The sequence below is a fragment of the Lates calcarifer genome, linkage group LG9 (genome assembly GCF_001640805.2).
Source record: "Lates calcarifer isolate ASB-BC8 linkage group LG9, TLL_Latcal_v3, whole genome shotgun sequence".
Taxonomy (NCBI): domain Eukaryota; kingdom Metazoa; phylum Chordata; class Actinopteri; family Centropomidae; genus Lates; species Lates calcarifer.
This window is the reverse complement of record NC_066841.1, coordinates 1,689,442-1,717,065: the sequence shown is the minus strand read 5'-3', so window position 1 is coordinate 1,717,065 and position 27,624 is coordinate 1,689,442. Positions and strand designations below refer to the sequence as shown.

Sequence of the window (27,624 nt, the reverse complement as noted above, 5' to 3'; positions counted from 1 at the left end):
CTGCACACCAGGGAGGTGTTTATGTTTACAAAATGTACCCCAACATGCATCCAAACCAGAACAACTGATCATTGTGAAGGGAAAAAAACTGCAAACGTAAGGTCATCAGCTAGGGGCCTGGGTGGACTTTATTGATCCTGTAAAGGACCCTGTCATGTTACAGCCGACTGAGGATAATAGAAGTAAAATGAAAACCACAACTGCAGAATGTCAGACAGATGCTGCATCTTTTTGCACACATTTAAAGACCTGGGTTTCCTCAAAAAGTAGAGCAACCTTAACCCTAAACAGCTGCTAACGCTAACGTTAACTACGTAGCGATAGCAAAAACTTACAAACAGCACCTTTAACGGACAGGCTCTTTCCTGCCTTTAAAACAATGACTGTAACTCTTCTTCTTGAGTAAATAAACTGGTTAGGAAGTCGTCATTTCATGGCGACATTTCAGGGATAAAACAAAGTGTTTTTGTTTGTGGTGATAATCTCTCTGACATCACCATCATTGTTTTTGAACGTGTTATCTAACCAGTTATGATAACAGAGACGTCGACGAGCACGACAGTTATAATAATCTCCCCTCATCCTCGTCATTTTTGACATGTTTTGCAGCTCCATATTTATCCTTTAACAGATAAACAGGAAGAGATTTTATCATTGTAAGTAGGAGACAGAGACATGAAAGGCTGCATGTCTCTGAAGCACAGGATCCTGGGTAATGACAGGACATGACTGGAATACCTCAACACGTTATCATCCCTGATATATACTCTCTCTATTAGGAGTTGGGAGGGGAGAGGGTGGTGGATTGGATATTCAAATCCAAGTCTAATTCTGAAACCTGGACTGCACTACTGCAGATAAATGGAAACTAAAGACATGGCTTTTTGCATGAATTTGTAAGTAAGTTAGCATGTTAGCATATTAGCACTTCAAAGTCACTCAAAGTCAGTGTGTTTTTGGTTAAATGTCTGAAATAAGGTCTGTGGTTTTAACACAAGCTCAAGACATTTTCAGGTTTTATTCTCCGACATAAAATCGGTCAGTAAATCCCCCACTCCTGATGTTTGAAGCTTTTACGTGTCTTAAAAAAGGCGGTTGCTAACGAGTGTCTAAATGAGACTACAGAGGTTGTCGGGGACGTTAACATGAAAACCCATCTACTCACCAGTCCACCTTTACAGCCTCGTTGTGTTTCTACTCACGCTCTTTCAAACTCTCACTAACTTTCTAAGAAGAAAGGCTTTTGTAGAAGAGCTCAGAGCTAAATGAAATGACCAGTTGGAAGCTTAGTGGTGGAGACGTTGACGTCATGTGACCGTGGTGAAATTCGTTAGCTTAACATTAGCTTTTTACTTCTGGAGATTGGATTTAGACTTCAAACATCAGAACAGTGGTGTTCATTTGTGAAGGTTGTCTCATGAAGTAAACCTGGAAGGATCAGAAACTGTAGTTGGTCACAGTTTATTTTTTGTAATAATCCAAAACCCAATGAAAAAATCCCATTAGCTTTTTGTGGAGGGAATCAGGCTGGTAGCATCGCATTTCTTTCTACATATTTCCAGCTGCTCCTTCTTCTCCACCATTTTCAAATTGAGTTGAAGAATGTGGATAAAATTGAGACGTTAACTGAGAAATTAAAGTAAAAAGTAAAGTACTTTTTGGTAGATAACTGTTCCTGTACACAAAGGAACTCAACACAGTGGCAGAGAAACTGCCAACTAGTGGTTTGGAGGTGTAACTGCAAAGCGAAGCAGACACACAAGCGTACAAGAATAAATGTTCACAACGGCATAGACTGTGCGTCTGCTATGCAGAAGTACAAAGTCAAAAATGTAGAGTTTGAGGTATGAACTTCATGTACTCCTCATGAATATTATATAAACTCAAATCTCAGCAGCTACAAATACAGAATTTGTCATGATGAAAAACTGGGACTGAAGTGAGACTCCAACAATGACTATCACATTCAGTTCAAGCAACACTGACAGTTTTTGATTTCAATGGTAAACACATGACCTACAGCAAAAAGCCAAAGTTCTCTTTTTGCTTTCTTGACTTGAGAAAACCTGCCTTATTTTCCTGAACAGTCAAACTCATCTGTCTGACTGAATGAATCAGACATGTGACCTGTTTTACCTGGAGGTGAACCTCAGGACTTTGGAGATGAGACCAGTCGCCAGACCGTTGACGCTGGTCTCTGACGGCGTCCGACACAATGCCCCGTCCGACCGACCCAGCTCCGCTTTTTTCTGCTTCTTCCTCAGCTTCCTGCGGTAAAACACTTCCAGCAGCTCCATGGCTCGATTCAAAGTCCACTTTTAGTCTAATTTTCTGCTCTACTTTCTACTTTCCGTTCTGCTGCTTCTTCTACTTTTCCGACCTTTTCTTAGAAATGCTCCATTTCCACACCCTTTACTCTTTTCTCCTTAGAGTTCTTTGCTGTATTTCTGTCTAAAAACCTCCAAAGAAACCTATTTTCTAATTTCTACTGAACTCTACTCCACTCAACCATTTCCATACATGCTTTCCTGTCTGCAAGACTTCCAAAACCACTTGTTCTACGTCTCTACTGTCTACTGCAAAACCTCACCTCACCCCTTAAACTTTAAGTTGTTGTCTTCTGCCACATCTTCACTTAAGCTTTAACTTCTACTCTACTTTGCTTCTACTTTACTCTAACACAAATGAACTCCCTCTTTCTAGGTCAGATGAGTCTCTAATGCTGCAGCCCGGTGTCTGCTGCGTCTCCTTTGAAAAAGATGCAACCCACACCAAAGCAACTGCTCAATTCCTCTGTTTTCTACTATGTTCATCTGCTTCTCTTTTCTATCAAAAAAGCCTTTACTGATATCTACTGATCCTGTCTCTACCACCCTCTGATCTGTCTCTTAGCTCCAGCTCCAGTCTGGCACGTCGGCGATCGAGTCGCGCTGCATCGGGCCCCCTCTGGCCCCCGAGCTCGTTAAGCAAATGAAGCAATTAAGTGTCATTAGGCCACCATACGATAAAGGCATGAAGTAAACATCCTTGGCCTCGGCTCAGTCTCGACAGTAGCTGCTGATACGTGCGTGAGCGAGAGACACTGAGGACTAAAGGAGAGGGAGAGAGAGAGGAGGGAGGCAGGAATGGGTAGAAAGAGAGGGAGGGAGGGATGGAGGGAGATAAGAGTTGTTAGGGAGAAGATACCGAGGAATGAAGCAACTAAAGGACTGATAGAGAGATGGTCCAAAGAAAGGAAACAGTGAGGGAGACTAAGGAAAGGGAGGATGAAAAAAAGGGCAGAAGGATGAGAGGAGAGAATCAAAATAAAATGTAGAATAACTCAAGGAGGTGAAGGAGAAGTAATGACAAGTGCAAAGGTGAGAGAGGAAGGGAGGAGCAGCAGCAGCACAGTGAGGAGGAGGAGGGCGGAGGAGGAAGAGGGAGGACAGATAAACGGGGAGAGAGAGTAGAGATGTTGAAAACAGCAGATTATTGAGCTTGTTGCGACAGAAATGGATTTTGAAGCCGTGGGGAGGAAGACGTCTCATGATGCAGCATGTGGCTCCACAGTGAACAATGAACTCACTATTATTGACTCTGATGATCAGACTAGGAGAGAAGACACAAGGAGATGTCGACAAAGACTAGGAAGTATTGATTAAGTATTAATTTCGTCGACAATAACCACAATGAAAAATATAAGCCGGCAGTCGTTTTAGACATGCTAGCAACTATAGAGGTCACTGTCGGTCAGTCCAGACTGAAATTTGTCAACAACTACTGGATGGCTTGTTGTTAAAAGTCCTTTGAGGATAAATCTGAATGACTTTAGTGGAGCAGCTTCACATATACTTGCACAGACTTTCATGGTTCCCAGACAAATGTATGTTAATGACTTTGGTGATTGTTTATTTGCAGTTGAAATGACTGGTTTTGAGGAAAATAACTTGGCAACTACTGGACTTAGATATCTAAGGTCCCCAGTGAATAAATTCTAATGACATTGGTCTGGAAAATTCAGGGGATATCTTTTAATTTGGCTCTAACTTATGGCAAAATGGAGTGGTGCAGGGATGACGTCTGGAAGTTAGCATCACCCTGGTTCCCTCAATGAAAAGGCAATGAGATTTTTTCATTGGGTTTTGGATTATTGCAGAAAATAAACTGCGACCAATAAAAGTTTATGATACTTAGATGTTTTGTTTGTCGGATAATCTCCACAAATGAACACTAATGTTCTGATGTTTGAAGCCTAAATCCAATCTGCAGAAGTAAAAAGCTAATGTTAGGCTATAAACCAACTACACACGGTCACATGACGTCAACGTCTCCACCACTAAGCTTCCAACTTGTCATTAGCAACTTCCTTTTTTAAGACACATAAAAGCTAAAAAAAAAAAAATCACAAGTAGGGTATTTCCTGATGTGTTTTATGTCGGAGAATAAAATATGAAAATGTCTTGAGCTTGTGTTAAAACCACAGACCTTATTTCAGACATTTAACCAAAAACACACTGACTTTGTTACGAGGGAACCGGAAGTGCTAACATGCTAACTTACTTCCTGGTTTTAGGCTAATAACACTCTCATCATTTTAGCTATACTTTGTGTTTAATGCTAATTAGCTAATGGTAACATGCTATCACGCTAAACAAAGATAGTGAACACAGTAAATGTTAGCATTCTTGGTATAAGCAGGTTAGCACGCTAATGTTAGTAGTCAGCTACTTTAGCTTCTCAAGGACCACTGGAGCACACTCAAGGACTTCTCAGGAACTGCCAGAGCCTCCTCAAGGACCCTTCAAATGTCAGGCTACACAAACTCAAGCTAATATTGACCCAATGATGTTTTCCTTTATGTTGACCAATAGGATGACAGAACACTCTTTTAGGGTTACGTTGCCACCTGCTGGTTTGGCTCTTAATGGCATGTTTGCAGTTTCTTGACCCTGAACAAATAATTATTCAAATTTGTAGTGTTTTCAGTCTCCAGACCAAGATGCAGCTATAATCTACGGTATTGTGATTTCCTAATCCGACACGGTGATTATCATGAAAGACAAAAAAATCTTGTAGTGTGATCCCAGCAGTAGAAACTGAGTCAGGTGTCACAGCTGCGATCAGACCTCACAGGTGTATGTGTGTTCTGTGCAGCTAAATGAGAGTGAACACACCCTCAGTAATTACAGATAATAACCTGCCTGAGTGTTCAGGTCTGCAGGAACCTCTTCCAGGATCCTTGGAACCCTTGTGTCCAGTCCATGTTTAGCCTATCTTAGCAGAGGGACAACTCCTGGCCTCGCTCCATCCAAAGAGAAAACAATCTGTCTTCCCACAGCCCCAGTGCCGCCTGATTTACATGTATCATGTTTGTTTAAGTGTAACAGAAACACAAATGTAAAAATGAGACCTTGTGGTTGCAGCAGCAGCAGGTGTCTCATGTCTCACCTGGATCACAACACTGACAAATATAAAGTTTTATCACAAACCATTAAAGAAAAAGAAACACAATCTGACTCAAACTGTCTTTACGGTCCTCTGTGTGTGTGTGTGTGTGTGTGTGTGCAGGGTGTGTCTCCCTGAACAGAGGCCTTATCTGTTGCCGTGGGAAACTGCTCCTCCAGCCCATAATAATAATAATAATCTCTCTGATCTACCCGGAAACCAAAAATTGGAGCAAGAGGTGGGTGAAAGCGAAGATCCAGAGGATCAACTGTGTGTATGTGTTTTACTATATTTATAGGGTCCTAAAACAGGAATTTTGCTATACTTGTGGGGTCCAATAGCTTTGTGGGGACCAGAATGACTGTTTTTGAAGGTTAAGACTTGGTTTATATCAATGACTGGTCCCCACAAAGATAGGTGTTCAGGGGTGTGTGTGTGTGTGTCAAAACAAACTTGTGAAACTATGTTAATAGCTTGTGTGTGTTTGGGGTGTGTCGAAATTATCCGAAAATATGCACGTACGAGGACGCAAGGACACCTAGCACCACCTCAAGGACCTTGAGAACCTTTTCATTTACTGCTGGAACATCTTCAAGCACCTTGGAACCTCCTCCAGGAACCCTAAAAACTCTTCAAGGCCCTTTAAACCTCACAGTGTGTCTGTTTAAACTGTGTAACACAACACTTAATTCAATTAAATTACTCGTAATCTTCTCAAGGACCACCCTGCAAACCTTACAAGAACTATTCAAACCTTCTCAAGGTCTTGTGGCATGTTCTCAGAACATCTGGAGCCTCATCGAGGACACCTTTTCAAGGTCCCCAGAGCAAGAGCTGCAGAAGCACTCCTGAAAACTCTTCAAGGATCCCTGGAACCTGATCAGCAATGTCTGAAATGTTCTCAAGGACCTCTCCAGCCCCATCAACTTCCAAAGTATACAAACACAAGACTAAAGAAAAATGACGACATATGAGATGCTATTATAGTATAGTAAACAGCAGGTAACCATAGCAACGTTACTGACAGGTGTAGCCCCGCCCACCACCGAGAGTGAAAGCACATGACTGGACGATGCTATGATTCCTGAATTGATTGACAGGTCTGTTAATAACAGGGAGAGTGTGTGTGTCCAGGAGTTTGTTTGTATTAGGGTGGTGTGTGTGTGTGTGTGTGTGTGTGTGTTTGTGTAATTAGGTGATGATGTCACTTTAGAAAAATGTGGTGATTCAATCAAAGAAACATCTGAGGAAAGAGGAGGAGGAGGAGGAGAGGACAGAGAGGAAGGAGGAGATGATAAGGAGGGGAGAAGGAGGAAAAAAGAATAAGGTGAGGAGAGGGGGAAGGAGGAAGAGAGGAAAGAGGAGAAGGGGTGGAAAGGTGGAGAGTTGAGGAGAGGAGGGGGGAGGAAAGAGAGGAAGAGGAGAGGAGGCGAGAAAGATGTGAGGTGAGGAGAAAAAGGGAAGGAAAGAAGGAGATGATGGGAGGAGGAGGAAAAAAGGAATGAAAGAGGAGTGAGGAGGAGAGAGGAAGGTATGAAAACAGTGTGTTTATAAATCAATCTGTCCTGTCCAGATTAACACCCAGCCTCATGGGGCTCCCCCCTCCTCACCTCCCCTCACCTCCCCTCACCCCCCTCCCCTCCTCCCTCCCCCTCCTCTACCCACTCCTCTCTCCTCAGTGGTATCTGATAACCACCCACAGCCCAGGGAATTGTGGGAGAATAGAGCCATTTTGCCTGTTTATCTGGAGCCCATTAATGTCTCGGTTGTTGCAAAACATGTTGCTCATCGGCACTTCAGCAGCAGGAAGCGCTTTCTAACCATCCAGCCATCCTTTCAAAATAAAAGTGCGATATAGAGCCTGATATATCAAGGACAAACAGAGAGTTAAACAGGCTGATAATGGAGGGAGACTACACATCAGGAAAACCAACAACACTAACAGTCTGCAGTCACAACAGCGCCCTCCTGAGGCTGAGATGTTCATTACACACACTCACACACCAACACACTGAGTATTCCCAGGCACTGACCTCCATATTAGGATGAAACTGGCTGTAGCAGTGTCAGTATTTATAGTCTGTTTGTCTGAGTTTACACAGACTGAAATCACAGAAATGCAAAACACGGCAGAGTCGACCCTGTTTCCTAAAGATTGTGTTCGTCTACAGCTGTTTTGCAGTAGAAAACACATTTTTGTAGGAGAAATAATGCTGACCAGATAAAGTTTTATACTGTTTATCTGCAAAATGTTCCTTACCAGTGTTTTTAATTTGTTTTCATGCAGCTAAAGCATCTCGTGGTTCCTTTTAAACGACTTAAAGCTGCTCTAATCAATGTTTTAAAATCAAATCACTACATATATGTGAAACGAGAAATTCTTAGTGACGAATCCCTGGAGAATTAGCATCTGATTCTGTAGTTCTCATCATACTTTGGTTTTGCAGCCCACAATTTTACTATTTTAACTCACTCTCTATTTTTATCTGAACTATCAGAGCATTTTAGTCTGAATTTGACGTCTGCGTCTGTTCGGCCCGTTTCAGAGCGAACACCTTCACATTTTCCTCAGCAGTAGACGTTGCCATTCGCTTTTACCGGTGAGTTTTACCCAGGTGCAGTCGGCTACAGGCTCGGACACAGACACAAAATGTCCGGTTCTTAGCTCCAGAGAGAAGCGTGAAAGGAGAGGAAAACCACAAATATGTTCTCCACAAAAACTGAACGTGAGGCTGGGTGTAACTCATGAACATAATAAACAAGTCCTGCAATAAGCATCAGCTGCAGAAATATAGAAATGTTAAATAAACATTTGGTCTCAAGATGCAAGAAACACTGTGTTTGTGTGAGGTGGTTACTGTGGCAACCTGGGCCGCCTCTTGTTTACACTGTTGACCCCCTCAGTCAGAAAAACACACACAACAGGACACTGTCATAAATCCTCACACACAGAGACACACAGAGGAAACACAGACAGGACATCCTAACACCATGTGGGGGGGTGACCTGCTTTGTCACTGCTTTGACATCACTTCCTGTTTTAACCCACGGGGTGTGCGACCGACTGCCATGTTGAAAAACATTTATCAAACCTGGAAGGTTTGATCAGACAGGAAGTGATCCTGTCAGCGACAACTACAGCTGCAACATCCTCACCATCTCATGTGTCACTTCTTTAAAAAAAATGGCCGTGCTAGCTAGCTAATTCTTCTAAAAAATAAAAAACTTCTTCTACCCTACACCACAGTAAATACCCTGAGGAACAAACATCACATTTTAGAAATACTGGCAAGATTTAAAGCAGGTTTGTCGTCTTTAGAAGGGAAACTGACTCAAATGCGAGCAGTTAAACACAACAACCAACTTATCATCTCAGTAGAGTCAAATGCTAATCTACTACAACAGAGAATAATAAATGGAGTAATTCTTTCACTACAGCCTAATGCACACCTGCTGTGCCTAGTTACAGATGCTAAGTAATGATTGGACAACCGCTCTTTAAGGGACGGGTCATTTAATTACCTGTTCTTGATGCGTAGCTGGACTCCTCCAGCTGAACATGGTCTGCTGTGGTGGGACGACGATGGCGTTTGTTGTTGTTGTGGCGATGGAGAAGAAGACGGAGGAGGAGGTGGAGAAGGAGGAGAAAGAGCGGGGAGCGATGGAGGTGATGTATCAAACTCTGTGATGTATCCTGGATCAAACTCCCTGAAGAAAAGACAGGAAATTAAAATGTTATTTTGATGAAATGCACTTGCTTCCACATGCTAATAACATCAGCAAATAAGAGCGAGTGTCAGGCAACAATTAAAAGGCCAAACCCCAGTGACTTATGAGATTTTCATGTTAAATATTTGCAGGAAGTGTTGAGTTTCATTGATGGAAGTCAAATCATCCAAACCTGATTTTCAGGCTCGGAGCAGATTGGCTAATCTTACAACCATCACACCTACAGATTCACCACATGGCTGCCAAAATAAATAAATGAAAACGAGGTTAGTGAATAAAACAGACATGATGCGTTAAGGTCCAACCGGTTCAGACAGGACCGTTTACATATCTGGTCTAAGCTCCTAAAACATAATGTTAAAGTCATTTATCAAACAGTATTCGACACAGTGGCCTCTACTGAGCGCGCTCAGTAGTTACTGTTGATGAAAAACCTTTGACACCTGAATTTATGACAGAAAATACTGTCATTCTCAGATAAGAAACACTTCAGTCTTTAGCTGAAGTTCGAGCTGTGTCCTCCCTCCGCCCCCTCAAAGCCATTTTAACCCACAATAAAGAACACAATACACGACTTATAAAAACACACACATTCTCTGAAACACACCCAGACTTATATTATTCAGTAGGGACATTCCACCACTGCGTATTCACAACAGACTTCATGCAGCAGACATTTAACATGTAACACACACACACACAGGTGCACAGATAAAGGCCCATTAGAGTGAAACCCGTCGAGCTGGTCAGAGGAATGTGTGGCAGCCACAACACCCTGAAATCACCTGTGTCACATACCACTTTCCATCTCATCACACATACACACACCTCACACTGAGCTCACCTGACTTTAACAGTTTTCAGGTATTTAACTCTGACATCCAGACTTTAACAGTAGCATTCAGCCAAACCTTGTGCTGTTTGTCAAAACTTATTTCAAACTCCCAAAAGTCGGAAATCGTCAAAAAATCTGAAAAAAAGTAAAAAAGTTATCATATCACCCGAAAAAACAGTAGGTAATGTGACAACCCTGGGGCAACCTGATAGCTGAATGATTAGAGTGCATGCCATTCCCCTACTCTCTCTCCCTGCAATTCCTGTCCATTACCACTGTCCTATCTAATAAAGCCAAAAGCTCCAAAAAAGAACTTAAAACATAATATAACAGTCCACCTGCAGAACATGTTAACCTGGGGGGTTAAGGCACCGACTAGGGGTGTAATGATTCTCCATAATCCATGGTTCAGTTCAGACTTTCTCTGTGCACCCCAAAAATAGCAAAAATAGCTAGCTAAGGCTGTCTATTTTCACTTTAGCTGATCGAAGATAGCTAGTTAAGACCAGCTTTATTCGCCTTAGCCGGGCAGCACAGAAAAGAACATGAAGATGTAGGCTCATAGCAAGAGACACCCTGTAAAACCCATAGCTTATATCATGGGTACAAGCTTTTACCAGCTGGTGCGAGCTGTTGTTAGCTAGGTAATGTTAGGGTGGTAACTGTTGCTAGCTAGCTAACGTTTGCACCCACTGGGGTCAAACTTTGCTTACTCGTTTAAAAACTGAAACTTAACAACTGCAACCATTTCCTCCTCTCTTTCTTGTCACACGGAAAGCTGTAGGAAGATAACTGAATAGTTTTTTTGGACTCAGATCTGTTCAAACAACATGGGACACAGCGCTGTAGCATCTTGGAGTGGATATTGTATTTTGTCCTGCACAGATAACATAGTCACTGGATGTACATACGGAATCTTGTAGAATCATCCAATCTAAACACTGAGTCCTCACAAAGTCAGTGTGCGAACAGATCTCAGTCCTCACAATGTCTTAAACACAAGAACACACACACACACACACACACAGCAGTTGCCTAGGAAACAGTATTGTGGCAGTCTGTCCCTGTAATGACTTCTTCCTCTTCATTTTTTTTTTTTTTTTTTTTTTTGAGCAGAGAAACTCAAACATTCATTCAGCTCGATTACGTCAACCGACAACAAAAGAGCACAAAAAGAGAGTCACTGGAGATGAATGGAAGAAGACAAAGAGAGAGAGAGAGGAGAAAACTACACAACTGTGATTAAAACGTACTAGAAAACAAACCGTTCAAATTCCTCTTGGCCTCTAATTCATCCCCAAGTACATTTCCAGTTTAAACTCACCTGATTTTATTTATATTTTTAATTTAATTTCAACCTGAATGGATAAAAATACAGAAACATGAACATGAATTAAGAAATGTCAAAGGTTAAATGTCAAAAGAACCTTGACAACAGCTAGAACATATTTCTGCTATCATCCAGATCGCTGTTATTAAACCTAACCATCACACACACTGTGTCATGCTGCTGATAACTGTGCTGGTATGTGCTGTATGACTTTCTAACACACACACACTAACACAGACTCACGCCTCACAACAGTTTTATCGTCCTGACTCATCTCCTGCTCAGATCCTTAACTCTCTCACCTCCTCCTGCAGTCGGATCCATAGTTTCGGGTTAGAAAAGTTGATTTATTACTGCAAATTGCTGCAAATAAACCAAGATGGCAAACTGGGAAAGTCTGGCTGTCCTGTAGCAGGTTCAACAGATTAATGCCCTGTAGACTGATTTCTATATTTTCAGGATGCCCGCTCCTGTGTGCCTCGCCACAATAAAAGTCTCTTCTCTGCACCGCTATAGCACCGGCTGTGAAGCTACTATTGCTAGCTTCAGAATGGAGTTCACCACTGTCACGAAACAACACAAGAAATACTCCAACACAAACTCCACACAAGAACAAAAACAGAAAACTTTATGTCTTGAAGCCCGTTTGGCCAAATGTGAATTTGAGCAACGTCGGAGGAAGGCTAGGGTCAACATCTGGAGGGTCCTTTGATTTGTGGAGGTTCAGCTTTGGAGATCAAAACCAACTCTGAGCTGGCTCTCTTCCTATTGGACAGGTGAGCTAACACTACTGCAAAGCCTGTGAAATTTATTGTGATACTGTGGTTTTAGTTGGCTAATGCTTTCTAGCGTTAGCTTCCCTGCTAACGTACACAAATCGGTAGCAAGCCACTGTGTTGAGTGGATAATGTCTGCTACTTCATCCAAACTCCCGAAGCTGATCTGGCTGGTAAATCAACAAGCTAACTGTTTGATAATTAGCCTACTTCATCAGCTAACAAACCAATGCCAGATCCCTGCAGTGTAGCTAAGTTACAGCTAAGTTAAAGGTTAGCTAAGTTACCTAGCTAACCTTTGACATATGTGCACGAGTGTGAGCAACAGGACTGCTGCATGTTCACTAATGTATGTGTCATCTTTCAAATGATTCTCATGACAAAGGTTTTTATTTGTATAAAAATGAGACAATCCTGGTGCAACTGGTGCATTAATCTGTAACATTACAACTGTGATAATGCATTCATCCCCTCCCACCCATAATCCTCTGTATTTAGAAGTTATTAGCTAACACACGACAGCATATCTAATCAAATCAAATTAATGTACTTAAATACTAATAAAGACAAAGAGTCTAACAAGGTGGAAATAAACCTTGTGTTGTGATTGATCTCTGTGGATTTATGGACTGAATGAGGAGGGACAGGTGTTGCTTTTTCCATGGTCAGTTTTGCATTCTGTCTGACTCACAAACAAAACAAAGCATGTGCAAATACTGAGACCAGGGAAGAGCAGGAGGAGGACACGGCAGACAAACCTGCTCGACAAAATACTGACTGACTGCAGGACAAACACTCACTTTAAATCCTCCAGATGTCGTCTGTCGGCCTCCTCTTAGATTCAAACAGTGTAAGAACACAATAACCATCAACCACAGCTGCTGGGTTCTGGTGTTTGTTTACATGTGGAGAAGATGCTACAGATGTTACATTTGGGTTTTGTCTGAAAAATATCCAGTGAATGATCCAAAATGAAATTAAAAGCAGAAAGAACCTGATACCATAAAAACAGGATGAAGTAGGAAGACAAGGGGTCAGTAACAAACATTTTGATGATGGAAGTTTCTTGAATTATCTGACACTAAATATGAAACTTTAAATGCTGAATAAACCACAAGACACTAAAAATAATAAACTGGCAGTGGTCAGGGTTTTATAGGGTTTATAATCCTTGCCTCAAGCAAGTCAAATTTAAACTGTTTGGTATTTAAAATGAGTTTTGTGACTTCTTCTCTTTATGAAATCAGATATCTGGGTTTGTTTACCTGAAGCATCAGCATCTATAACACCTAAAGATTAATAACAAATTACTTACTGAGCCTGTTGCCTGTATCAGTTACAAAATACATGTTTACTTACATCAGACATCAGCCCGTTCTTTTAAACTAAACAGCATGCTAACGAGATCTTAATAACCATGCTAACATTTAGCAGGTATAATGTTTACCCTGCTGAACATCTTAGTTTACCATGTTAGCATGCTAACATTAGCATTAGCGTTTAACCACAATAACTAACATAATTTTTAAAATACAAAATGTTATGATAGAGGCTTTTATCATAGGAGATATTTTGACTTGTCACAGGTGTAAACAATATACTGAATGACGGCTGAATTCCATTTAGCTGCTTCAGTGTCAGGCCTGGTTTTGTTCACTGTCATGTTGTCAGGGTTTACTGGGACATTTAAATAAAACAGAGCCACTGTTAATGTTAAACGTCTGACCTAATGTAAGAATAAAATCATGACTTTACATCATATGATCACCTAAACAGAAAAATATGACAATTATATAACGTTACTTTTGAAATATTGTTGCTTTTTCATGGTCATTTTCAACATTTTCTTGGTCCTGATCAGGCTGTATCCACATTAACTATTTCTTAATCCCTGAAAAGGGCTGTTCTCTAATTAAGATTTTACAGTTTTGTTTACCAGTTCCAGCTAACCTTTGTCCCATTTAGGGTTAATCACTGGACTGGATCTGACTTGAATTACAATAAAAGCTGGAAAAAAATAGGGGTGTAAGTAACACTGCATTTGACCAGCAGGTGCCTGCACCTCTTCATCCGTAACTTAACACCGGTGAAGTGCAAACTGCAGCTTACTGGGAATTAAGACGACAAAACACAGGTGAACCAGCTGCAAGATGCAAGGCAAGGATTACACACAGAGCTCAGGTGTGTGGTGATACTCAAAGCCACAAGTGTCAGGTATCAATTAATAGAAGGCACAAGAAAGCATCAACCCACATGCTCTACTGGGACACACACACACACACACACACACACGCAATAAGTTCATTGATAAAAAACCTCTCAGAGTTTCAGAGGTGGAGTTGGGATGTGGCTGCGTTAGCTTAGCATAAACACTGGAAGCAGAGGGGGACTGTTAGCCTGTCCAAAGTTCAAACACATTCCTCTAAATCAAGCTAATAAACACACTGGACCTCATTTGTTTAACCCAACATACTGGAACTACGTATTTCTTGACCAACAACAGCGTATCCATCCGCCCAATACTTCTGTGCAGAGTCTCAACTTGTTTCCTGGCAACCTCACTGTGAAGACAAGACTCTGGAAAGTCGCTGCACCCATCTGTTGTTTGCCAAGAAACAGTTACAGCTAACTCCCCCTCCCCTTTAAACCACAACTGTCCAGATCTGGCAGCCACGTACGGGGGACAGAGCTGACTCACATCGGGTCTGATCTACATTACAGGAGTCCTGGGAGCCCGTTTCACCAGATGGCCCTCAGAAAATGAGACAAGGTCAAATCCGAATATATGGTTTGACCGCATCCTATTTGCATCTTTCCAAGTGTCAGCCGGTTCCAGCTCTTTATCTGTTTGCTTTTCTCCCACTCTCTATGCTTTTCCCACTCTATGCTCATAGAGATGCTCATATACAATATTTTAATAAGGCTGAATTCCATATAAAGCTGTTCAGCTCATTTACATGTTCTGTTTCTGTTGTCAGACAAAGGAACAAGTGTGAAATAGTGACTGAAACAAGGCCCATTAAGACTAAATGTTAACCAGCAGTCACTTCCAAGCTGCAACGTCGTCGGACAAAATCACCAGACACACACTTTAAGACATCGGCTGCTCATCAAAATATCACTCATCAGGTGTTTTAGTCAGAATTATTTCACGCAGGTCAAAGGTCAGTGTTTTGTCCTACATTTCAATTTTATAGCTGAGGAAGGTAATCAAGGAAAGAAATATTTGTGTACCCTGAGCAGAACCAAACGCACAGCATTGTTATAAGTTAACAAACTGCATTCTTACAGGTCGGTGCCTTTTCAGATTTAAATACCCTGGAGGCCTTTAGAGCTTTCATTCAGCCATGCCCATTAGACAGAAACTACTTTAATTATTTGTGAACATGCAGCTGTCTGGAGGTGTTAAAACCATAACAAAAACCTAATATTTATAACCAGTGATCAGTCTGAAAAAACAGATTTAGTTCTGGACAGTAGCTTTTTCAAGAATAATTTGCCAACCGCCAAAAAAAACTAGTAGAAGAAGAAATAAATGTAAGTCGCCTTGGCCATCTATGAGAGAAAAACGGAGAAAGGTCTTCAGGAATCATTTCCAATTGGGCAAATTGTTATTCTTTCATGTCGTATAAAATTGGCCACGTTTCATGATATTCAGCGAAACGGCTTCTTCTTCAGCTGATCAGTCATGTAACTTAAATGTTCACAAAGTCATAATTCATTTGTAAAAGGTGTTTCCACGTCTCGTTAAGCACGTCATCCCTTTTTCAAAAACAGGCAAAAACCACCTCAAGCGAGCGCAATTGATGAAGTTTTCTTTTCAAACTTGTTGTTTCTGTCAACTTCTTTTGAGTGCGATATTTCCAAAATATGCGAAAAAATACGTTGAATGAAAAATGGCGAGTGACATCACTAAAAGGAAGTCAGGAAACAGGTCAGTCAGATGATCACACAATGATAATATACACAATAACACAATAAAAAAAACAGTGTAAAATGAAATTAAATCATAATATATGTAATTATATATCATGATAGAGATCGTTACTTTTGTTTAGTTTGTTTTTCGTCTATATAAGAAAAACACAAAACACAAAAACACACCGAAAAATATACAGACACCCCAAACACACACACTTACAGCTCTGATGGGCAGCTCCTCCTCAGAGAACACTCTGGTTTGTTTTCAGCTTGTTGTGAATCCACTAAAGTCATGGTTCTCTCTCTCTGTCTGACTCTGTCTGACTGTTTCTGCCTTTGTCTTTCTATATCTGTCGCTTTACCTCTCTGTTCTCAGCCAATCAGGGCTCGCCTGAACGCACCAATCAGACGGTAGCTCAGCGGCAGGTATAGAGGAGAGAGAGAGAGTCAGATGGACAGACAGACAGGTGTGGTGGTGAGGGAGGCGGTGTCTGACAGGTGTGTTTGGTGTTGACATCACACACCTTTTGTCAAACTGACACAGAGGATGGACACACACCTACACACGCACACAACTATAAAACAAGCTAACACCTGCCACACAAACTCAGTCTCACACACTTTTATAACACCTGTTGAATGGAGTATTCTCTCTCACACACACACACAGACAGAGACTTTGGTCTTGTCCTGCAATAACCATTAGTTTGATTCAATAAATCTTTATTGTCCCTCAGAGGCTGTGAAGAGGAGGAGAGCTGATGGAGGAGTGTGAGGAGGAAGTGATGAAAGAGAAGAAAGAAAATGTAAAGATGTGAAGAAGATCACTGTTAACAAACCTCAGATGAATCAGTTTCATCTCTGTGCTTCAAGTGAAGCAGAGGTTTAGCGTGTTTAGCCTAGCTTAGCATAAAGACTAGAAGCAGGGGGGAACTGTTAGCCTAGCTGCCAACTTTAAATTTGTCTGATTCACATGTTGTATCTAATTTATAGACAGTACTGGGGGTAGCATGCTACAAATTAATGCATTAGAATACCACAATTACTCTTTTCTTTCCGACTGCTAGCGTACTAGCAGTGTGTCAGTGCGCAGGTGTAGCTTAGCCAGTGAGACAACCTTTACGTTTTGGAAATATTCAGATTATTTTAAATTTGTGCTCAGGTGATAAGTGTCTATTGGCTACTTAAAATGTGAAGAAGCACCTGGCATGCTAAGCTAACAGCTACAGCTACAGCTACAGCTCCGAAACAGCAGCGGCCATCTTTTAGTTCAGCTAAAGCTGTCACTCCAGTAGTAACGCAAAAGCACTCTAATTATTTTTCTCTGTAGGTAACTAACATAACAAGGTGCTTTTTAATATCAGTAATTTTGGCAATGTTGATTCCTAACAGCCTCATCTTTCCCCTCTGTCATTATTCCTACGTTACCTGTCTGCTAGCTTGCTAAACTACTAGCCTCTGTGGCTTCTAAACATTGACAGTAACGTTAAGATTAGCTAATGTGCTATTTAGCTTTAGGTAATGACCACAAACTGTAAACTGCTGTTGCCTTGTAGTGGTATTCTCACGACTTCACCCCTTGAATGCCAAGCATAGTGTATACACAACTTCCCATCTCATAACCACAAATTCATGACTTCCATTTCAAGGCTTTTCAAGGCCATTACAAACCTTGTTGAAGAAGAGGAATCAACTGTCCAATCAAAGTGTCTGCAGCCCTGTTTAGAGCGACTTGAAGCTATAGATTACCTGATGAAGCGATTTAAACCAGGTCACTTTCAGATTCTGGATCAGTTCATGAATTCTGTGAATAAAATGTCATGCTTTGTTCCCCGACTGCAAAGATGACGCACTCTGAATGTGCTCCAGCTCTGATTCACTCCTCTGACTGGCTTCGTCTCCTCAGCAACAGCAGCTGAGGCTCATGGTTATTAATATTTTAGTCATCCACCAGAAACCAAACTGAGAAAAAAATGGATTTCACAAACATTATGTTGAGGAACATCGAGGAGATTCATTCAAAAGAGTTTTCTCTGCAAAAAAGCAGCCATTTTCTGCTTTCAGGGAATTAGCAGGAAGTAGAGGAGCATCTCTAGAGCTTTCTGCCTTTCCTAGTCGCCCGTGCTCATGGGAAAATGAGTCCTCTAAGAGTCCAAAGGTGAATGTGACTCAGGTATTTGGCTGCACACTCCACTGCACATCAGCACAACATGCAAACCAAGGTCCACTGCTCTAATCTGCCAGCATGCCTCTGGACAAGCTCAACACAACAGAATAGAATACACATATTGAACTTTACTGTACATGTACTTTAATAAAAACAGACCTGAGAGCAGCCGATCTTTCACGGTTCCCCATCAGATCCCTACAGGAAGTCAACCAGACCAAAACACACACACGCCTCTGCTGCGTCTGGAGGATAAATTCTCACGCCTTCCCTGCTCGCCACGCCTTCCCGTAAGGCTGTGTTTGCTTCTTCTGTGTGTGTGTGTGTGTGTGTGTCTAAAGTCTAAAGTCCTGTATTGTGTCATGCCTATCACGCGTCTTCCAGTTAAGAGCAGCAGTAGCAACAGCAGCTTCGCTAGCAGTCACACCCCAAACCCAAATACATACCTGCCTTTGTAGCACCTGGCAAGGCATCAACGTGAACACTGAGGAAGATGCTAGATGACGTGACACACCCCTCTGGCAGACATGTTGGAGGTCCCCCATTCTTCAACCCAACCCAAACCCCAACTCCCCTAACAGCCCTCCCCCTGAGAAAAGATGCCAAAACATCATGTAGAGATGGGATGCTGCAGAAACTAGCCTTAGCATTTTAATGCTAACATAAGTGTTAAATGAGGTTGGATGGCTAATTAGCTAGCTAACAGCGAGTGCACCTCAAGCTGCTTCAGCTAGCTTTCTGTTTACTCACTATAATATAGAAAACGGGTGAGTTTCTCAGGATTTCTATTCGCTTTAATTCTGTGATTAACTATACAATACAGCAGTAATAATGAATGATGACAGATAACAGCTAATGAACAGTGTCTGCCTGGTTTATTCCAGATAATCAGCTCTGATTTGGACTATGAACCAGGGTGTACAGCAGACCAGGATACAACAGAATCTTGGGTTCTACTGTTCTCTATTAGAAAACAGTAGAAACCAAGAAACCAACTGTAATTCTGATATCAAAATAATTGATATTCGATTGAATTATTGATTAAAAACCACTGAAATTCTGAGTAAAACTAAGTCATTATTTCTGATCATTTCTAAACTTAAAGGTCCTGTATTTCAACATCTATATCTGTACTGTGTATGTGTGTCTGTTTAACACTTTTGTAATGGTGTTAACAAAAAATATAGCATCCGATTTTGATGCTAGGTGGAAGTAACTGCCCACTGTTCATCCTTAAACGCTCTGATTGGCTAAACACAGATCAACTCACGAGGTGGCCCAAGATTAGATTTGTTGGCTGCGGTTTTTATCATAAAAAGTGGATGATAATATACATCTGCAGTCTCATTCATAGTTTATACTGGATGTCACTCACTCACTCATGCTAGCTTACAGTTAGCTGTTAGCCTGCACACTGCTAGCTAGGGGTAACTAATCTGTCAAGACCATCTTGTTGTGGGGGAGTTTGTAGAGGAATGGCAGCAGTAAGCAGCTTTTATTATAAAGCCTGGCTACAACTTAAAAGATTTTAAAAATCTTACGCGTTTTAGAAAATGTGAGAGAACACGCACATGGCGACAAATAATGTCAGATTCACAGTTTTGTTCTTATAGTGTGTGATGTACAAAGAGACCAACAGAGCCACACCACACACTAACAGATTCACCACCAACAACCAGAGTCTGGACTCTGAAATTTCACAACTTTATAGAGTAAACACAAACATTTTCTCACTGCATTCAAAATATTGTAGTAAAATTTTAAGTCCTTATCTCCTATCTGTAATGGAACATCCTGTGTGTGTGTGTGATACAGATTCCTGAGTGTGAAGAAATAAATGATTCACTAAAATCCAAAAAGTCCAAATGTTTTCTCAGCAGGTGTTTTCCCCTCGCTGCTAGATTTCCTGCTCATCATTATCCATCAACCACAGAGACACACACACTGACCTCAACCTGCTGTAAATAGAAACAGCCAGTTAACCTGGTGAGCTGATGGTAAAGCTAATCAGTGTTGGATTAAACAAAGTAAGTTTGACAGACACACACACACAGCGTCTATACCTGCGGACGGCGAGCTTCAGAGTCTTGTACGATCCTTTGACCAGAGCGATGGCCTCCTGTCTGTACCCGGTCAGCTCCACGTCGTTGATGATGATAATCTCATCTCCCACCAGAAGAGGCTGCTCCAGACTGTCGGCCTTCCCACCCTCCTCCACCTGTGCAGACACACAAACACTTAAGACGCTGTTGTACTGCAGATGTCAGTGTGTGTTTAGCTTCTGATTTACTGAGGCAGCAGCTCATTAAACACAGTCAGCTGCTGGACTCTCCCTGGTCCTGGACCTGTCTCACACTCACTGTGACAGCTGTTATCAGAGTTTCTATTGTTGTGGACGGCTGGAAACACTTGTGGTGTGTGTGTGCATGTGAGTATATGTTATGCAGAGGGTCACTCTGTTATTACTGTTAGCGCACATTAACCTGCTACTGTGCTCAGGTCAATTTTGACTCATTTCAAGTTAAAATATTTCATTAATGTTTTGATTTTTATTGGAAAAATAACCCTAACCTCCAACCCAAGTAAGATAACTTCTCTCAAGTCTAGGTGTATTATACTGTCAGTCGTACAGCAGTGCTGGGGAACAGAAAACCTCTGTATCGGTTCCCACAATAGCCCATGACAGATTAAAAGAAATGGGGAACATCTTTTTCAGGTTCTCAGCTTTGTAAACATTATAATATAAACAGACCTGCTCTATATGAAAAGTACCTTGAGATACTTCTGTTGTGATTCAGCACTATGTAAATAAAATGGACTGGACATAGTTAGCTTTAGCTGCAGAATATCATGTTTTGTAACTATTTAATACATGTTTGAAATTACTTTTGCAGGGTTTTTGTTTTACAATAAGTCGCCTGCAGACAGAGTTGCAGTTGACGTTAACGAGCCAGCTAGCTACAGCTAATAAAATCTTATCGTGACAGTTTCTGTCGGCAAAATTGACGGTCACTGCCGAGAACTGAGAAGCTGCTTCTGTTTATTTCTGTCTGAAATCATGGATCAAAAGAATTTCAGGTGGTAAATGTGCAAATGTTATTATTGTAAACTGTGTACGTGCAGCTCCAGGTTGGAAAACTTGACTGGAAGGAAAGTAACTACAGGAGCGAAGAGTGAACGGCATGTGTTTCTTTTATCTTGCCATAACTTGGTGAAGAGTAAACAGTAAAAGAATCATAATATCACATGTTGATGATGAGGTGATGATTCAACTCAAACCCCCACTCTCTCTCTCTCTCACACACACACACACACACACACACACACACACACACACACACTGTATATATCAGCATGACCCCATGGTTTTATCAGTGCTGCCAATGATGCCTCTTAGCAGCCTGTCAGTGCAGTGTAAGTCTGCGTCTGTCTGTTTATCGGTGTGTGTGTGTGTGTGTGTGTGTGTGTCCACTTTAAGGTCACATTGTCGTGCTGTCTTGTGAGATAAGGTCGTCAAAATGTCTCTGCACAAACGTCACCGGCTCAGACTGGATTCCTGGACAGAGTTCGGTGGATGAACTGATCATCAAATTAAACCTATTTTTGTGGCTTTGATTCTCATTTCATGCCTTTACTTGATAGTTGTTTTCATATGCTTTCCCTGTGATCAATTAAAGTACCTATCCCTGTTCTGAAATACTAAACCCCGCCCGTGTGGGACTCTTTGAGCGTTAAAACAACTGCCAAGAATTTCTCTCAGGGTGTGTCTGACCCTCCTCTGAATTACAACATGTGTTACTTTTCAACAAAAGCATTGTGTGTTGTGGCCCACACGCTGCAGCCGCACAATCCAACAGGGTTACTATATAAAATATAAAACAACAAACAATAAATGGGAGCTAACATTTGATGCATCTATGCTGGTGTTGATGTGTAAAAATAACACAAAACATCAATATGAGTTGTGTGTAATGATGTGAGGGAAATGAAACATCCTCTCAGTCGCTGTTAGAGACAAACTGTTAAAATATAAACCATCCCTCTGCACTGTAGACCGGTGCACATGCCTGCACTGTTTGCCTTTTTCAGGAATAAATATACCCAAATAAGGCCCGCAGGAATCACTCAGTAACTCTGTGTGTGTGTCAGTGGCTTTGGTATTCCAGCTGAAATTCATTATCCTGCAGACGGAGATATCCAAACAGAGCGACTCGGCCCGCTCATACCGTGACTGAAACAACATACCTCCTCTAATCAATAAAGACTGTGTGATTTGGGAAAATATCCTCGGACAGCGGCAGGGGGGCTGGGCTGAGAAGAAGTACTGTACTGGATTTCTTTCGAGTAGTGCAGATTATGGTTTTAATTTTTTCCTTTTTATATTGTTTAATCAGAGGGATATTTGGAAGCGCTAGCTCCAGTATTTCTCAGAAAGAAAAAGACAGGACTCTCCTCAACAAAACACTGGATCCTACATTTCCCATGATGCTAATCTATGGTATCTTGGCAAAGTGCGTTCCAGTTGTACTCAAAGGTCAGGATTTCTAAGCTCTGAGTCAGAAGTTTCGACCTGAACGCCCCCCTGAAGTCAGATTTCCAACTCAGAAAGTCGGAACAACCCTGACATAAGAATTCAAGATGGCTGCTACTTGGATCAATGACACTCTGCTAATTTTACTTTTTATAGCAGTTTGTGTCACATAAAGTCAATTTTGTGTTTTGGTAACAGAGTGACAAATTAAACTTGATCAAAATGTGTTTTTACACAGTGAAATACACTGAAAAACAAAGATATCCTCTGCGCCGTTTCTCCTCCTCTGATGTGTTTTTGTGCGTTCCAACTGTGCTCGGAAGTCGGGAGTCGGAAGTTTCAACTGGAACGCCCCCTAAAGATGGACTTCCCACTCGGAATGTCGGAGCAACCCCACCAACTCCGGCATCAGAATTCAAAATGGCTGCTACATCACGTTATTAAGTGTTTGCATTAAAATCTAACGTTAACAACTGAAGTGTGGAGTGTAGATTTGTTTTGAGCTTTCCTGTGAGCGTCCATTAAGACTCATTAAGACCATTTAACCTGCCTGGATTAACAGAGGTCTTCACTGAGACCCTCTGACCCCCAACTACAGAACCAGAACTACACCTTTATTTGATTATTCCTCGCTACTTTTTCTGCTTTCTCACGAGTATAAAACAGAAAGATCTGTGTAGGTGATGATGAGGAGCAGAGTTTTCAGATTTAGCGACCTTAGCTCAGAGACAGAGATTGTATAGTAAAATGGAGACACTGATTAAAGTGAAGGACAGGAAGACAAAGATACAGACGGTCAAACATGGAGACCTGCGCGAACACTGATCTGAATACAGTACGAAATAAAGCACCCAGGAAAACACGTAATTCACATTCTTGTCCTATTTTACAGCCGTTTGGCCTCAGTCCCAGAATAACCTTCACACACACACACACACACACAACACACACACACACACACACACACCAGCCAGCTGATTTGCATTTTAATAAAATGAGGCCAGGATGGCTGTAAGGACAGAGAGGGAATCATTAGTGGTCATTTTCCTTATTACAGCAGCTTAACTACATCACAAATCAGATATCAATAACATAAGATCAGCCTGTCATGTCCAAAGATTAACACACACATTATGTTTAAAAACACAAGATCCACAGTTTTCTTTGAGGCTAAAACTCACATTATTACTAATAACAAGCTAAAAAAATGGGATAATGATTCAGCAGCTGTTGATTTTACTGGCAGCTGTGGCAATCGTTTAGTCAACTTAATCTGGTTGGAGTCTGTTGCCCTGTTGGATCATGTTTCCCACACTGCTGCCTCAGTAAACTGGGTTTAAAGTTCAATCAGTCTGTGATAGAGCTGGTTCTTTATGCAAATCTTAGTGGAGACATCTTAAGGTTTTTCTTCACCTGTCCTTAGTGGCAGGTCATTTTCAGAGGTGTTTGTGTGTTTGTGTGATCACAAACAGGGTTAGATATTGGAGATAAATTCAGGTGCAGGTTAAGATAATAGAAATTAGGGGACGCAAGACAGATCTGTGTCTCTGCTGTTCAAATTAAGTCTTTTGATAAATTAACTGGTTGCATTGTGTTATTTTCAGTCGTCTAGAGCTGCATTGATTATTTGATTAATAGATTAGTTGATTGACAGAAAACTGAGAAGTCACTTTAGTTGTTTTTCAAGCAAAAATACTAAATATTTACTGATTAAACTCAATATATTTGAGGTTTGGACAACTGGTTGAACAAAACGACAACATCTGCAGACGTCACTTTGGAGTGTTTGTTGTGACAAGTAATTTTCACAATTCTCTGACATTTTATGGACAAAATGATTCATGAATTAATTGAGAAATAACCCTGAGCGTCATATCATTGTTTTAAAGCTGAGTCATGATTCAACTGAACAGTATCAGTCAGAAATTAAAACATCAGTTTATCGTTGTAACTATAAATAGACAGCTGGAGCTATCATAAATAAATAGCACGGCAATTTGAATGCCATGATTATTATCTGAAGTTTATTGATTAATGATAAACTGGTCGAGATACAGGTCTGGAATTTATTCTACTTAAATGCTCCGGCTTTCTAAAGTCAACAGCCTGAAGTTCAGACCAGAACTATGTAAACCAGAGTCTGAGTTTTCAGGCAGAGACGGTGAAACTTAAACAATGCAACTGGAAACAAATCTCTCTTTGATCATTTCTTTCTAAAATCAGTTTTGTGCATTATTAAAATTGCTGGAGCAACTCTTTAATCTGCAGTCTACCTGACCACACACTGTTTATTGTGAGATGTAAGAAGCCAGAAAGGTTGGAAAAACCACAGATTTCATCTTAAAATGTGTTGCATTTTAAAAACTTGTTACTTAATCCATTGTGTAAAGTCTTTATCTTAAAATTAACACGTAACTAAAGCTGTCAAATGGATGTAGTGGAGTAGAAAGTACAATATCTCCCTCTGAAATGTGGAGTGGAAAGATAGAGTAGTGTAAAATGGAAATACTCAAGTAAAGTACCTCAAAATTGTACTTAAGTACAGTACTTGAGTTAAGTTACTTGCTAACGCTGCTTTTACTGAAGTTGTGGTGTTTTTATTTGGCTTTAAATCTAGATAAAGAACAACTTTCAGCACTGACATTAGTCTATAAATTATGAGCAAACATTAGTCGATTAATCAGCAATAATTGATACTAAACTATGGCGTCATTAATCAATACTTTAAGTATCATATAGGGATTGCATCAGTTCATTATGGACTGAAAATATCACGTTAATCGTGAGTAACACAGATTATAATCTGATGACCCTGGTTCCTGTCTCGTACCTTGGAGATGATGAGCGGCTCTCCGTGCTCCAGGCCGCCCTGCAGGGTGAAGCCCCACGGCGCTCCTCCCTGCAGCTGGGCCTCCACCAGCACCCAGCCGCCTCCTCCTCCACCTCCGCCCGCCGCCTGCTGGATCCCCGCCCGGCCGCCGCCAGCTCTTCCACCACCTCCACCACCACCGCCGCCGCCGCCGCCGCCGCTCTCCATGCCCGGCCGGGGGGGAGAGAGAGAGCGCTCACTCCGGGCTCCTCTGCTCCTCAGCCCGGCTGCGGCCCGGAAGAAAACGATCTCTCCTTCACGAGCGCATTTCCCTCATTCATTTATAACTCCTCGTTAAGGGGCAAAGAAAAGAAGAAGAGGAGGAGGAGGAAGGCAGGAGGTGTCCGAGCAACGAGCCGTGCTTCCTGCAAAGTGCATTCCTGAAGCGCGGAGGGCGGCTGATCCTCCGGCGGACAGGCTCCAACTACACCCGGAGAGAGCACCCGCTGGAGGTCCGGGGGTGAAGATTTAAAAAGTTTACTGAGAGGAGAAAGTGATTAAAAAATAAATAAATAAATAAGAAACTCCAAGATGAAGGAAGGTCAGATCAGATCTGTTCAAACAGAAAACCAAACTCTCCCTCTCTCCCCTGAAAATCAGTTTAGCATCACAATAGGATTTACTGCGACTCACTGAGCGAAGAGAAAAGAGAGAGAGAGAGAGAGAGAGAGAGGTGGAGTAAAGGGGGACAGGAGAGGAGAGGGTAAGAAGTTTGAAAGGAAAAAAAAAGAGAGGAAGATAGGGAAGAATAAAAGAAAGGAGACTCTTAAAGAGAAGAGATAACTGGAAAAATAAGAGGAAAAAAGAGGATTGTTGTTGTGAATAAAAGAGGGATGGAGGAGTGAAAGCAGAGTGTTTCCTGTGTGTGTGCTGATGAGTTGTAATCCAATCCTCCACAGCAGAGCTGAACTCTGCAGCACTGGGCTCCATTCACACCGCAACCAGATTAACCACAGAAAAACCAGGTTTACACCGCCGGGTGGATCAAATCGTTTACATGGTTAATAAAATAAACCAGTTTTTCTTTTCTTTTTCTTTTTCTTTTTACACATAGGACTGTTTGATGATCAGGAAACATCTCATCAGCAACAGCACAGATTTAAAGATGCTGTATGCAAGTTTTTGCTATCACTACGTTAGCATTAGCGTCTGTTTACTTACCAGTTTAGAAGAAAAGTTGCGAGTTCAGCTTCAAACTTTATTCCTTTACTCAGCCAAGTGCTGTCTCCACATGTGGAAAGAAACGCCAATATGAACTCTTGTGTTCTATTTCTATCAATTATTTTTTTCTACTGAAGTTAGCATGCTAACAGGCTAATTGGCTAGCCCCGTCCCGTCATGTAATACCACTTTGCGATGGTGAGTCACTGTAATGTCCAGTCTAATCTCTATCCTCTTGTAAAAACAGTTCTTGGTGAGTAAACAAATGCTAACGCTAATGTTAGCTATGTAGCAATAGCAAAAATTTACCTATAGCACCTATAAAGCCTCAGTGTGCTCCAGATGAACTACTTTCTGCGATGTATTAATCTGACCATCTAACATCAAAGCATTTAAAGGCGTCCTGGACCTTGATGTAAAGGTAAAGGATATAAAAACAACAAATACAAGTGTGATGGAGGAACTAAAGGAAAGACCAGGATTCATCAGCGGCTGTCGAACATCATTTTTTGTTTGGGAAGATTTTTTTGTCAGTATCTCAAAAATTTCAAGTATCACGAATCTCTGAAATCAGTTTTAGACCTGAGTCTTACCTGTAATCTTTCAGACACACCTGGATAGTCCAGGTAAAAGCTTTCGGCACGTCGATAGGGTTTGAACTCCCAGTGATCACAGTCACTCTCCACTGCTGACTTCTACCAACGCAGAATTCCAGTAAAGCAGCTTGGAGCTGGGCGTGTTGGTGCTGGGGAATGTGGTTTGATTGAAGTGTCGTCAAGTGTATCAGCTAACAGGGGGGGGTCACAGGTCGCAGGGGCTTTTATAAAGAGCAGAGAGGAGCCCTGGGTTTCTGGATGAAGAAAAAAAAAACAAGGTTC

At 41.4% G+C, this 27,624-nt stretch overlaps 1 protein-coding gene across 1 annotated transcript in view; it reads right to left on the bottom strand.

Annotated features, from left to right (window-relative positions):
* shroom3 (shroom family member 3) overlaps positions 1-26,390 on the bottom strand; it is a 47,370-nt gene extending 20,980 nt beyond the window's left edge. The window contains 3 exon segments of the mRNA XM_018696779.2: positions 8,950-9,135; positions 20,249-20,403; positions 25,547-26,390. Of these exon segments, the coding sequence (XP_018552295.1) occupies positions 8,950-9,135; positions 20,249-20,403; positions 25,547-25,753 (548 nt within the window). The 5' untranslated portion in view covers positions 25,754-26,390.
* Positions 26,391-27,624: the final 1,234 nt, after the last annotated feature.